The 15,284-nt window shown below is 42.0% G+C and overlaps 1 protein-coding gene across 5 annotated transcripts in view; it reads right to left on the bottom strand.

Moving 5' to 3' along the window:
* The window catches only part of LDAH (lipid droplet associated hydrolase), a 153,689-nt gene that overhangs the window by 60,922 nt on the left and 77,483 nt on the right, over positions 1-15,284 (bottom strand). For 4 of the 5 annotated variants that reach the window (XM_023230016.1, XM_023230019.1, XM_023230018.1 and 1 more), the window contains one exon: positions 9,961-10,195. The exons of the other annotated variant lie outside the window; for it this stretch is intronic. In XM_023230016.1, the coding sequence (XP_023085784.1) occupies positions 9,961-10,195 (235 nt within the window). The remainder of the gene's footprint in view (positions 1-9,960; positions 10,196-15,284) is intronic. 5 annotated transcript variants of the gene reach the window in all.

Here is a 15,284-nt window from a genome sequence, read left to right as displayed (position 1 = left end):
TGTGTAGAGGTGTTGGACTCAGTTTATTCTAGCAGGCCCAACCTCCGAAACCATCCTGAAATATCAGTAGACTGTGAGCATTACATGGACAGGAGCAGCTTCGCCAACCCCTGCAAAGCGACTCTGAAGACGAAGACAAACCCTGCTCCAGTCACACCCAGAAGCTGACTGGTTCATGCACAGCCGAAGCATGAGAAAACTCATTGCGGGACTCATTTTCCTTAAAATTGGGACTTTTATAGTAAGGACTTCAACTGACCTTCCTCAGACTGAGGACTGTTCCCAGTGTATACATCAAGTCACTGAGGTAGGACAAAAGTTTGCTATGGTCCTATTATTTTACGGTTATTTTAAGTGTACTGGAACTCTAAAAAGAACTTGTTTGTACAATGTTATTCTATACAGGGTATGTAGCCCATGAAATGATCAACCTGATTTGTGTTATGCCCCATCTGAGCCTCCTATGACCAGAGTTTTTTAAAAATAAGATTAAGGACTGAGGACTGGTGGAGGCTCATAAATGATACGAGTAAAGTGTTAGCCAAAACAGAAGAAAAAGAGGTGCCCAAACAAGTTACCTTAAAATTTGATGCCTGTGCTATCATTAATAGTAATAAGTTAGGAATAAGGTGTAGTTCTCTTAATTAGAAAAGAGGCTATATGGCAGAAAATAAGTACATCTGTCATAAATTAGGACTGTGTGGAAACAAATGTAAATACTGGTCTTGTGTCATTTAGGCCACTTAGATTTAAAAAAAAAAATGAAAAGGATCCAGTCCACCTTCAGAAAGGAAAAAATGACCCTTCCTGTACTAAAGGACAATGTAACCCCTTAGAGCTAGTAATAACCAATCCCCTTGATCCTCGCTGGAAAAAAGAGGAGCGTGTGACCTTAGGAATCGATGGGGCTGGACTGAATCCTCAAGTAAATATCTTGGTTCGAGGAGAAGTTTATAAACGTTTTCCTGAGCCAGTGTTTCAAACTTTCTATGATGAACTAAATGTGCCAGTACCAGAAATTCCAGGAAAAACAAGAAATTTGTTTTTGCAATTAGCTGAGCATGGAGCCCAGTCTCTCAATGTCACTTCATGTTATGTATGTGGAGGAACTGTAATAGGAGATCAGTGGCCATGGGAAGCCCGATAATGAGTACTTACAGATCCAGTTCCTGATGAATTCCCAGCTCAAAAGAATCACCCTGATAATTTCTGGGTCCTAAAAGCCTCAATTATTGGACAATATTGCATAGCTAGAGAAGGAAAAGAATTCACTCACCCCGTAGGACGACTTAGTTGTCTGGGACAGAAACTGTATAATGGTACCACAGAAACAGTCACTTGGTGGAGTTCAGATCACACAGAGAGAAATCCATTTAGCAAATTCCCAAAGTTGCAAACTGTGTGGACCCACCCGGAGTCCCACCAGGACTGGACAGCCCCCACTAGATTATACTAGATATGTAGGCATAGAGCTTATGCCAAATTACCTGACCAGTAGGCAGGTAGTTGTGTTATTGACACTATTAAACCATCTTTCTTCCTACTGCCCATAAAAACAGGCAAACTCCTAGGCTTCCCTGTCTATGCTTCCCACGAAAAGAGAAGCATAGCTATAGGAAATTGAAAAAATGATAAATGGCCCTCTGAGAGAAGCATACAATATTATAGGCCTGCTACTTAGGCACAAGACGGCTCGTGAGGATACCAGACCCCCATTTACATGATCAACCAAATCATATGGTTACAAGCTGTCTTAAAAATAATCACTAATAAAACTGGCAGAGCCTTGACTATTCTGGCCTGGCAAGAAGATCACATGAGAAATGCTATCTATCAAAATAGATTAGCTCTTGACTACTTGCTAGCAGCTGAAGGAGAGGTCTGTAGAAATTTAACCTTACTCATTGCTGCCTACACATAGATAATCAAGGGCAAGTAGTTGAAGACATAGTTAGAGATATGACAAAATTGGCACATGTGCCCATGCAAGTGTGGCATGGATTTGATCCTGGGGTCATGTTTAGAAAATGGTTCCCAGTGCTAGGAGGATTTAAAACTTTTATAATAAGAGTTATAATAGTAATAGGAACCTGCTTACTGCTCCCTTGTTTGCTATCTGTACTTCTTCAAACGATAAAAAGCTTCATTGCTACCTTAGTTCACCAAAATGCTTCAGCACAAGTGTACTATATGAATCACTATCGATGTCTTACAGGAAGACATACGTAGTAAAAATGAAAGTGAGAACTCCCACTATTGAGTGAGAGTCTCAAAGGCGGGGAGTAAAGGAGGAGACCATCCCTCATATTGTCTTAGGCCCAATTTCTGCCTCCAAAGAAAGAAAAAGTAAAAACTAAAAGGCAGAAATGAAATCCACAAGCAGACAGCCCAGTCCCACACCCTAGGCCTGGTAGTTAAAGATCGACCCCTGACCTAATCGGTTGTTATCTATAGATTACAGACATTGTATAGAAAAGCACTGTGAAAATCCCTATCCTGTTTTGTTCCGATCTAATTACCGGTACATGCAGCCCCCAGTCACGTACCCCCTGCTTGCTCAATCGATCACGACCCTCTCATGCTCACCCCCTTAGAGCTGTGAGCTCTTAAAATGGACAGGAATTGCTCACTCGGGGAGCTCGGCTCTTGAAACAGGAGTCTTGCCGATGCCGCTGGCGGAATAAACACCCTCCTTCTTTAACTCAGTGTCTGAGGAGTTTTGTCTGAGGCTCGTCCTGCTACGTTGACACCCAAGGGGTGAAGGGGCTCCTTATAGCTGCTGGGTAGGGAAAGCAATTCTGACTCTGTACTAGGCTTCCACTGTTACCATCTTGGCTGGGACAAGTGGGAGTCCCTTGCTACTTCTCCCACATGACCCTTACTGATAACATGGGGGTAGTGGCGATGGTAGACCCATTACTGCAGGGCAGTGATTAAAGTCTTCGCTCTCTACTCAGCCTCTTCTGGGACAGTACCTGAGAGCAGGGAAAGAGAGGGGGTGCTTCATTACTGCTGGGGAGAGGGTAAAGTCCACTCAATCTCTGCAAGCATGGCTGGAGATGGCTGGAGTAGAGTAGAGCAGTTACTGTCTAAAGGTTTCTTTTAGAAAGTATTAAAGACCAGAGGCCAGTTGCAGTGACTCGTGCCTATAATCCCAGCATTTTGGAAGGGCAAGGTGGGTGGATCACCTGAGGTTAGGAGTTTGAGACCAGCCTGGCCAATATGGTGAAACCCCCTCTCTACTAAAAATACAAAAATTTGCTGGGAGTTGTGGCGGGCACCTGTAGTTCCAGCTACTTGGGAGGCTGAGGCAGGAGAACTGCTTGAACCCAGGAGGCGGAGGTTGCAGTGAGCCGAGATTGAGCCACTGCACCCCAGCCTGGGTGGCAGAGTGAGACTCTGTCTCAAAAAATATATAATAATAATAAAGAAAGAAAGTACTGAAGACCAGAATATACTGCCGCAAAATGACTGTAGGGGACCCAAAATATACCATCCCTAAAGATGCCTCTTGGGCAAAAAGATTATTTTAAACTGAGTATTTTGAGAAACTGGAGACACAGGAGAAGCTCTAAAAATGGAGAAGTTCCCTTCTTAAAGGGAAATTCACATCTATAAAGGACATTTCCATTTGAATGGGTGTTTTCCTCTCTGTACCATGAAGGATGACTCTAAATCACCAGGGATTCTATTATCAATGCAAAGGGCACCAACCTAAATCTGCATAAGAAACTTTTGTCTTGTATATAGTGCTTTTCTTGGTTACCTCCCATTACTGACTTCTTTTCTTTGTTTTAGTTGGAAGTATTTAGTATTTAAGTCTGAACTCAGAAGCCACCTCTTTGAGATTTATTCATTTCTCTGGGTATCTCCCATGTACATATGAAATATAATGTTAATAAATTTATATATATTTTTTGTTAATCTGTCTTTTGTATACAAGGTAGGGAGAAGACTATTTTTTCATACTCTATGAAACACTGCTCCTTTCCTGGTCTTTGGGCTAGAGACAATAGGCTTTTGTTGGGGCCTTTAAAAGTCTCTACCTTTGGTGTTTCTGGGTTGCTGGCTCCACACCTAGGATATATGTGATAAAAAGAAAACCTAGGGAACTCACCACTGTGTTTATTGCTTGGGTCCCGAAGTCCCTACATAGCCTGCTTTCTATTCTCTACCTTGTATAGTCTTCTTAATGTTGTTTTATAGATAATATCCAGGGTTTTTTGTACTTAGCAGGAGAAATAGTGGAAAGTCCATTTACTCTATCTTCCTGGAAGCAGAAATCCCAGGAGGAAAATGGAATCTGTAACTAAAGAATGCTTTATAAAATCCATTCTACAACACAAAAAGAAAATGGCAAAGAGCAACAAGGGGCTAGGAGGGACAAACAAACCTGTAAAGAGAAGTAAAATGATCTTATCAAAGTATATGTGGAGAATTTTACATATATTTGCCAGAATTTCAAATGTTGATTCCATTGGGTCTCAAGTAATTTCCAAAGGTAGACTGGCTCTAACTCTTGATGTAATCAACATCTGAAAATCAATGAGGGGAAGTAATTAAAAGGAAGCCACAGAGTGACTCTAGGACAGAACCAAAATGAGAGTTGAGGGTTTCTGACTTCTTGTCAGTATCATTTTCACCAGTAGGCATCTGTTCCATAATATTGTCAGAGGCCTTTGAACCAGAGAGACTTCATTTTGAGTGTGGGGTAGGAAAATGAGGCTGAAACTTGCTGGACTGTATTCTCAGAAAGTAAGGCATTCCGAGCCTCTAGATGTTTAAAGTTAAGGGAACAAATTAATAATGTTTACTAAAACAGACTCAGACTTGGGAATGTCCAGATATCCTGATATCTGGAGAACAAAGGCATTCCTAATTTTGCTTCAAAGATAGTAATATCGATTCTTGGGCTGGGTGCGGTGGCTCACGCCTGTAATCCCAGCACTTTGGGAGGCTGAGATGGGTGGATCACGAGGTCAGTGTTTGGACGAACGGAGGCAAGATGGTGCACTTCCGGGTTCTTCTTAACCACCAACTCTTCCCGCGCGCGCGAAAATGCAGCCGGCGCCCAGGGAGGGTGCAGACCAACTGGGCATGTGTCAGGTGACGTCAATCTGAAGAGACCAAGATTTACCTGGTCGCACCTGTGGAACGCCCCTGACACGCCCATGCCCCACCTATTGCCCTCCCACTCCTAGAAAAGCCGCTCTCCGCCATTGAGCCACGCAGCCTTCTCACAGCCCGGCGGACTTCCCAGTTTCTCATTGCTGTCGGAACTGTCGGAACTCCGTCCGAGAGCTTGGGGGAGGGGAACTCTGCCGGCCTTCTTTGCCGGAGGCCGACAGACTTCTTCTCCACACCTTGGGTTACTAAAATAAACTTGCAGTTTTGCGCCTGACCTTTGCCTACTTGCTGGTTCTTTTGCTCGCTCTGGTGGTCTTAGAAAAACAAGACAGGTGGTGCCAAACCCGGGAGGAGACCCCTCCTCAGGGCCCCCAGGGTCCGGGGAGCCTCCTCCTCCTCGTTCCACGCCGCGGACGGACCAGGACCTGAGACCCGCTTCGCTCACTCTCACGGCCTCTCTGGGGTAAGTGCCCTTGTCTCCTCTTTACCACCCTCGGCCAAAATCCTGCGCAGGTCCGAGGTCCATTTTGAGCCACCAAGTGGCTTGGGAGAGCCTTGCAGGACGGAGACGTCCGCCTGAAGGTACTCTCCACTTTGGCTCCATGAGCCTCCAGTCTGTCTCTGCTGGTTCCAAAGGACGCTTTGAAGCCAGGCAGAGATCCACTTCCATTTCCATTGTGTCCATTGTGTGTCGGTAAAGAGGAAACAAATGGGAAACCCCCCCAGTCCAAATTTCCAAAGAGCACCCCCTTAGGGTGCCTCCTAGCCAATTTAAAAACCTTACAGCTTGAACAAGAACTTAGGAGGAAGCGGTTAATTTTCCTTTCCACTGTGGCGTGATCGATCTCAGCAATTTCTGCCAGCGGCTAGGCAAGTGGTCCGAAATTAATTTACATACAAGGCTTTTGGGCCTTGGGCTCTCATCCCTATACTCCTTCTCTCCACCCCCTCCCTTCTTGCCCAGACTCCTCCATCCTCCTCCTCATCTACTAGTAATCCACTCGGTCCCGTGCCTCCTTCGGGGCCCCCAACTGGCTGTCTTGAGTCCCCTATCTCTGCCCCACACCCTCCTACAGTGTTAGCGCCTTTGCGAGAGGTGGCTGGGGCGGAGGGGGTAGTCAGAGTACATGTCCCTTTTTCATTGGCCGATCTTTCCAAAATTGAGAAGCGTTTAGGTGATTTCTCAGCTAATCCTACCATATACATAAAGGAATTTAGACACCTTTGTCAGGCCTATGACTTAACTTGGCATGACCTCCAGGTTATCCTAACCTCTACCCTAAACTGACTGAGGTTCTAACCCAGTATACCCGGTTAGATCCGGCCTCCCCCACAGGGGCCACCATTTTGGCGTCTTATTTCATTTCTCAATCAGCTCCTGGCATTCGTAAAACCTTCAAAAGGTAGAGGATGGTCCTCAGACACCAATACAAGACCTAGTTAAATTAGCCCTTAAGGTCTATAACTCCAGAGAGGAGATGGCAGGCTTGCCTTGAATAGGAGTTACAGCTCCTAGCAGCGGCTTTCGGCTTTACAGCCCAGTCATAACCCCAGGCCAGAGAGCACATACCCCACAGACTCCAAAGCTACAAAAGGAGCCTGCCTGCTATAAGTGCGGCAAGGCAGGACACTATGCCAACAGGTGTCCGCAAGGTCCCCGAGCCCCAACGCAGCCTTGCTATAAGTGCAAGGCATCGGGACATTAGGCCAGTGAATGTCCTAACCCTCATCCACCAGCAACCCCCTGCCCTGCTTGCCAGCAGGGAAGAAACTGGAAGTCTGATTGCCCCACCCTGAGAACAGGTGCCGCGCCTCTACGTGACCCCCTTTCCCAGGATCCTGGGAGCTCCTTCCAGCTCCTACATCTGGACGATGACAACTGAAGGTGCCGAGACTCGGGGACCCCCATCACCCTCGCTGAGCCGCGGGTAACTCTCCTGGTAGCTGGTAAGACAATTTTTTAATCAACAGCGAGGCTACCTATTCTGTTTTGCCGTCCTTCTCTGGACCTAGCCTTCCATCCAATATCTCTGTAGTAGGAGTAAGTGGAAAGCCATCCACTCCACGAAAAACTCCAATCCTTAATTGCTGCCTGGCCAACAAGTACTTTGCGCACTCATTCCTCATTCCCAACTAAAAAGGGCCCCTACTGAAAGCAATCAGTGGAAATCAGTTTGGCTTTCCCCCACTCGCCTCAAACTTACTAAATTTTCTTAACTATCTCATACTCCCCAACCTTGCCAGGACTATCCTTCTGGGTTTTGCCCATATTCCAACAAATGCTTCCATTCCTCATTCCTATACTAATACTGTGCCTTATTTTATTTTTCATCCGTGCGTCCAAATACCAACCATGGGCCCTGACCTTAACGACTCCCCTTAACAGCAGGAAGTAGCCAGACAGACCACGGCGCCCCTTTATCACTATTATCAATAAAAGGTTGGACTGTTTGGACGAACGGAGGCAAGATGGTGCACTTCCGGGTTCTTCTTAACCACCAACTCTTCCCGCGCGCGCGAAAATGCAGCCGGCGCCCAGGGAGGGTGCAGACCAACTGGGCATGCGCCAGGTGACGTCAATCTGAAGAGACCAAGATTTACCTGGTCGCACCTGCAGAACGCCCCTGACACGCCCATGCCCCACCTATTGCCCTCCCACTCCTAGAAAAGCCGCTCTCCGCCATTGAGCCACGCGGCCTTCTTGCAGCCCGACTCCTGTCGGGATGTCGGGACTGTGGGAAGTCCGTCCGAGAGCCCCACGGGGGGACTCTGCCGGCCTCCTTCCCCGGAGGCCGACAGACTTCTCCCGCACACCTTAGGTTACCAAAATAAACGTGCAGTTTTGCTGTTACACTTGCCTACCCGCTGGTTCTTTTGCGCCCGCTCGGCTGGTCTTAGAAAAACAAGACAGTCAGGAGTTTGAGACCGGCCTGGCCAGCATGGTGAAACTCTGTCTCTAAAAAAAATACAAAAATTAGCTGGGCACAGTGGTGCTTGCCTGTAGTCCTAGCTACTCGGGAGGCTGAGGCAGGAGAATCACTTGAACCTGGCAAGTGGAGGTTGCAGTAAGCCGAGATCATGCCACTGCACTCCAGCCTGGGTGACAGAGTGAGACTCCATCTCGAAATAATAATAATAATAATAATATCGATTCTTGCAAAATATAGTAATTAAGAAAATTAATCCTTTATCACAAACTTGTAGCAGAACACATCTCCCTATATATACAAGCATTGTACCTGAGGTGGGTACATCCCTCCTCTTATTTTCAGGAGTATCCTACTCTGTCTATGGAGGAGCTATTCTTTCACCACTTTACTCACTTAATAAACTTGCTTTTGCTTTGCACTGCAGACTCACCCTGAATTCTTTCTTGCATGAGATCCAAGAACCCTCTCTTAGGGTGTGGATCGGGACCCCTTTCCTGTAACAATATGGTGGAGAGATGAGGAGATGGACCAAAAGGTCTTTAAGGGATATTTCCAACTTCAACCTCTGGCAATTTCCATGACTGTCCTTAGCCCTTGCTTCCCCTCTTCCTATCTCATCTTTTTTAACCACTATGCTAAGGCTATATTAAGGAGTGGAAATTGGGGGGAAAATGGAAGGGGGAAAAAATCTATCAATAGGATAAATATACTGAATTTTGTATTTGTGAGGACTGCTTCTTGTTACATATTTAGAAAAATACCTCCCATATGAACTGCAGCTGTACAACTGAACAGGCAGGGCTGTTACCTTGTTTCTAGTTCATTAGGCATGTGACCTTATGGCATTCTTAATACAGCTGAGCATGGAAAACTTTATTCAGGAGGCCTGCTGTTATCATTAACTAGGGCAACAGCAGCAGCTATGGTGAAAGGAAATGCAATACAGCGGCAGAATGCCTGGGCTTCAACACTACATACTAGTTGTATAACTTTGGGCAATCATGTAACCACTTTGTACCTCAGTTGCTTCATTTAAAAGGGGGACAATAGCAATACTAAACCTTATTAGTTCTTTTGAGGATCACAGGTAAAAGCTTAGAAAGTGCCATTAGCTACTGCTGCAACTAATTGTTACATCATTCATTGGAGGTCTGTTATAAATAAAATACCAGATAGAAGCTTTGCATATTTTATCACATTTAACACTAGAATAACATTTGAAGTATGGGGTATTGTTATCCCCACCTTATAGATTAAGAAACTAGGACTACTTTATTATGAAAGTCATTTATAAATATAGTATAAAATAGTATGATCTAAAACGATAAATTATATTTTAAAACAACTTTTGAAGCCAAAAAGTAGTCACAAAAACATTTCCTAGCATATTCATAAAATACAATCAGCAAAGCACCCAGTATTAAAATACATTACCATGACAACTATTTATTACTTCTATGATTTAAATTCTCCCAAAACATTTAAACAAGGAAAATAAAAACAACCTGTTAACTCTATAAGAGAATTAGGCTTTGTGTCCTTCTGCTGTTTTTTGTAAAGTACTCCCACTGAGCTAACAGGCATACCCAGGATTCCTGTAGGGACTCCGTATATACTATGTACTATGTGCAGAAGAAGTGTTTCTCACCATCCTGCAGCTAGAGTGAAGAATCAGAAACGTATGATAAAATTAAAACGATGAGGCTTTTCTGTCTAATTTCTCATGTAAAAATTCCCTCATTCTATTTCTAATTTTATTTATTTCTAGTTTTAAACTTTCGGAAGAGAAAAATAAAAAACTAGTAAATAATTCCTTGCTTGATATTTGTCCACTGTCAGAGAGTATTGTGTAAACACTTTGCAATACAAGAATAAACATATACATTTTAAAATCTGTGCTTACCAAGGCAGAATGGTTCTAATACATTCAATGGCGAAAATTCATTCTCCAGGTTCATTAATTGAAGGCACCTTCTGATTAGCAAGGACTTGATTTTCTCAGGACACAGTTTCAATAATAAGTAGCCAGTAACATAGAGAACATATCGAAACTGGCACAAAAGTGGAGTGGCAATTCTGCCATTGGGTGACTCAGACATTCGTTCAATTGTTGGAAACAGCAGAAAGGCGCGAATTACCTACAATAAAGAAGCATGCTTTGATGAGAGTTTTTCTTAAGGGATAGGTCCATTACTTATTGTTTCTTCTGTACAGTATTGACAAATGACTGGGTTTTAGAATGACTAGAGATCTGTTCAGACTGAGAAGAACCACCACTCACCACCTTCTCACCCCATAACTAGGCAAAATCACAGCTCACTGCAACCTTGACGTCCTGAGTGCAAGTGATCCTCCCACCTCGGCCTCCCAAGTAACTGGGACTACAGGTGTGCCCACGCCTGGTTCATTTTTTGTATTTTTATAGAGACAGGGTCTCCCTATGTTGCCCAGGCTGGTCTTGAACTCCTGGGATCAAATAATCCCCCTGCCTTGGCCTCCCAAAGTGCTGGGATTACACACATGACCCACCAAATCCAGGCCCCCTCATTTCTAAAAAGAAATGCTAAAAAATATTCTATCATCTGAATGTACCATAGTGTATTTATTCATTCACCTACTGAAGGAAATACTGGTTGCTTGTAAGTCTTGGCAATTATGAATAAAGCTGCTAAAAATGTCCGTGTGCACTAAGTTTTCAACTTCTTTGGGTAGATATCTAAGAGCACAATTGCTGGAACACATGGTAAGAATATGTTTAGTTTTGTGTGAAATCACCAAATTGTCTTCCAGGTGGTTGGACTATTTTGATTCCCACCAGTAATGAATGAGAGGTGCTCCATATCCTGCTGTTTCTATATCCTTTTCAGTATTTATTGTCAGTGTTCTGAATTTTGGCCATTCTAACAGGTATGGCGTTATCTCATTGTCTTTTTAATTTACATTTCCTTGATGCCATATGATGTGGAACATCTTCTCATGTTTATTTGTCATCTGTATATCTTCTTTGGTGAGGTGTCTGTTAAGGTTTTTGACCCATTTTTAAATAGGTTTTATATTTTTCTTATTTTGAGTTTTCTGAGTTCCTTGTATATTTTGGATTTGTCTTTTATCAGATGTGTCTTTTCAAATATTTTCTCTCAGTCTATGACTTATCTTTTTATTCTCTTGACCCTGCTTTCTGTAGAAGCTTTTAATTTTAATGAAGTTCAGCTTATCTGTTATTTCTTTCATTGATTGTACCTTTGGTTTGTATCTAAAAAGTCATCATATCCAAGGTCATCTAGGTTTTCTCCTATGTTATCTTCTAGTCACTTTATAGTTGTGTTTCATATTTAGATCTATAATCCATTTTGAGTTAGTTTTTGTGATAAGTATAAGGTCTCTGTCTAGATTCATTTTCTTGCACGTGGATGTTCAGTTGTTCCAGTATCATTTTAAAGACTGTTTTTGCTATACTTACTATGCTGTGCAATATGTCCCAAAGGAAAAAACTGTATTCCTCCTAATTGAGGCTTTGTACCCTCTGACCATCCCCTCCTCCTTCTCCCACTGCCCACCACCCCAGACTCTAGTAAGCACCATTCTACTCCCTGCTCTGTAAGTTCTATTGTTTCAGATTCCACATATAAGTGAGGACATGTGGTATTTGTCTTCCTGTGTCTGGTTTATTTCACTTAACATAATATTCTCCAGCTCCATCTACACTGTTGCACATGACAAAACTTCTTTTTAAGGCTGAGCAGTATTCCATTGTGCACACACACATTTTCTTTATCCATTCATCTGCTGATGGACACTTAGGTTGATCCTGTTAACTTTGCTATTGTGAAGGGTGTTCCAATGGACATGGAGTACATGCATCTCTGATATATTAATTTTATTTTATGGCATGATCCTGGCTCATTGCAGCATCTCATAAATTTTGATAAGTTCTGTTTTCATTTTCATTTAGTTCAAAATTATTTCTTAATTTATCTTGAAATTTCTTTTCTAATCCATGTTTAATCTCCATGTATTTTGGGACTTTCCAGTTATCTTTCCTTTATTGGTTTCTAAATTCCACTGTGGTCTGAGAGCAGGCATTATATAATTTCTATTCTAAATTTGTTCATGTGTGCTTGACGGACCATAATGTGGTCTATCTTGGTGAATGTTCCATGTGATCTTGAGAAGAATGTGTATTCTGCTCTCGTTGGATGAAGTAGTCTATAGATGTCAATTATACAAGTTGATTGATGGTGTTGTTGGATTCAACTATGTCTTTACCCATTTACTGCCTGCTGGATCTGTCCATTTCTGATAAAGGGGTGTTAAAATCTCCAACTATGATAGTGGATGCATGTATTTATGCTCATAGTTCTATCAGTTTTTGCCTCACATAGTTTTATGCTTTGCTGCTAGGCACATGCATGTAAAGGACTGTTATGTCTTCTTGGAGGACTGACCTCTTTATCATTATGTAATGACCTTTTTTATCCTGGATAACTTTCTTTGCTTTGAAAGTCTGCCTTGTCTGAAATGTAGCTACTCCTGTTTTCTTTTGATTAGTGTTAGCTTGGTATATTTTTCTCCATCCATTTACTTTTCATCTACATGTATCTTTATATTTAAAGTGGGCTTCTTCTAAACAACATATAGTTGAATCTTGTTTTTTTGATCCACTCTAACAATCTTTTAATTAGTGCTTTTCTTTTCTTTTTCTTTTCTTTTTTTTTTTTTTGAGACAGGATCTCACTCTGTCACTGCAGCCTTGACCTCCCAGGCTCGAGGAGATCCTCCCACCTCAGCCTTCTGAGTAGCTGGGACTACAGGCACACACCACCATGCCTGGCTAATTTTTCAAATTTTTTGTAGAGATGGTCTCTCTCCCTATGTTGCGCAGGCTGGTCTTGAACTCCTGGGCCCAAGTGATCTTCCTTCCTCAGCCTCCCAAAGTGCTGGGATTATAGGTGGGAGCCACCACGCCAGGTCTATTTGGTGCATTTAGACCACTGATGTTTAAAGTGATTATTGGTAGTTAAATTAATATCAACTATATTTGTCATTATTTTCTCTGTTGTTCTTGTTCCTATTTTCACCTTCCACATATTTTCTGCCTTTTGTGGTTTTAACTGAGCATTTTATATGATTCAATTTTCTCTCCTTTCTTGGCATGTCAGTTATACTTAAAAAACAAAAACAAAAACAAAAACAAACTTCCAGTGATTGCCCTAGGGTTTGCAATATCCATTTACAACTAGTCCAAGTTCACTTTTAAATAACACTACACCACTTTACAAGTAGTGTATCTTACAAAAACAATATAATCCTAAGTCTTCCCTCCTGCTCTTTGTGTTGTTGCATTCATTTCACTTATATGTAGGCATATATATAACATATAAACATACATAATCGAAAGCACTGTTGCTATTATTATTTTGAACAAACTTATCAGTTAGATAAATTAAGAATAAGAAAAATAAACATTTTTATCTTTGTTTATTTCCTCTTTGATGCTCTTCTTTTCTTTATGAAGATCTGAGTTTCAAGCCCCTATTATTTTCTTTCTGAGTCTCCTGGATCTGAAATTTGATATTTGACATTAATTTAAGAAATATCTCTGTCATTAATGTTTGAAATATTTCTTGTTTCTTTCTCTCTTTCTTTTCCATCTAGTATTCCCCTTACGCATATGTTTCACCTTTTGTAGTTGTCCCGCAGTCCATATTCTTTTTTTTTTTTTTTTCTTTTCCCAGCCTTTTTCTTTGCTTTTCAGTTTTGGGGGTTTATGTTGAGATATTCTTAGGCTCAGAGACTCTTTCTGCAGCCACTTTCAATCTACTGATAAGCCTATCAAAGGCATTCTTTATTTTACAGTGTTTTTACTCTCTAGTATTTCTCTTTGCTTTCTCCTTAGGATTTCCATCTCTCTTCTTACATTGTCTACCTATTCTTGAATGATGCCTTCTTTATCTGTTATAGCCATTAGTATATTAATCATAGTGGACTTAAATTCCTCATCTGATAATTCCAGAATCCCTACCTGTCTGGGTCTGAAGCTTGCTCTATTCTCCTCAGATTGTTTTTCTTTTCTTTCTTTCATTTTTTTTTTTTTTTTTTTGCCTTTTGGTATGCCTAGTAATTTTTTCTTGGTAGTTGGACATGATGTACCAGGTAAAAGGAACTTCTGTAAATCAGGTTTTAGTAATGCAGTAGTTAGGTGGGGGAAAGGGGAGGAGAGACATTCCATCATCCTATGATTAAGTCTCAGTCTTTTAGTAAGCATATGCCTCTGGTCTACAAACTTCTAAGTGTTTCCTCAGTATTCTTCTCCCCTCTTTGGCAGGACAGGATGGCTAGAGTTGTCTGGAGTTTAGTATTTCCCTTCTCTGATGCAGAAGGTTAGAGCTGACAAGAGTTAGGTATTTCCCTTCCCTTGGGTCAGGCTCTAATAATACCCCAGCAGGTCAGGATTTAGCTAACTAATTTCTCCTGGGGGCAGACCTTGTTAAGAAGAGCACAGTGCTCTGGCATATTTCAAAATGGTTCATTTCATCCCCCCCCCTGCCAGAAGCACATAGGGATTTTTCTGCAATATTTACTTGAAGAATCTAATTTAGCTCATGTAGGTAAGTCTAACAAAATAGTAGGGTTTCCCCATGAGTGGGTCCCCCTGGAGTTTTAAACTTTCAGAGTTGTTCATACTGAACCTCCTATAATTCATCAATTACAGCTCAGGTTTTTCTACCAAGGCACTGCTTCCTGTGGGGGTTTCTATTTGTGACTGCATGCTCTAGTAACTTGTGGCTCTCGGTATTTGCCAGTCTGTCTCTCTAGTCTTTTGGGGACAGTGGGTTTCCCTGTGTCCTCCCCTATCCTGGGTCCAATAAGGTTGATTTATCAGTATGCTCAGCTTTTTACTTATTAGAGTTGGAAGAGCAACTTCTAAGCTCCCTACATGTGGAACTGGAAACCAGAAGTCCTATTAACATTTTTGTATATGTCTTTTGGTGCATGTATGCATGTTTTCTGTTGGCTACATCACTTCAAAGTAGAAATACTGGGTCATATAGTAGGCATATATTCATCTTTAGTAGATAATTACAGAGAGTTTTCCAAAGTAGTTCTACCAATGCTCTTGCAACAGTATACAAGGTGTACAAAGATTTCTATTTCTCCATATCCTTGTCAACACTTGTTATATTTTGTTTTTCTAATAGACATCCTTACAGGTGTTAGGTGATACAT

The sequence above is a fragment of the Piliocolobus tephrosceles genome, chromosome 15 (genome assembly GCF_002776525.5).
Source record: "Piliocolobus tephrosceles isolate RC106 chromosome 15, ASM277652v3, whole genome shotgun sequence".
In the NCBI taxonomy this organism is placed as follows: Eukaryota; Metazoa; Chordata; class Mammalia; order Primates; family Cercopithecidae; genus Piliocolobus; species Piliocolobus tephrosceles.
This window is presented reverse-complemented; position numbering and strand designations above follow the sequence as displayed.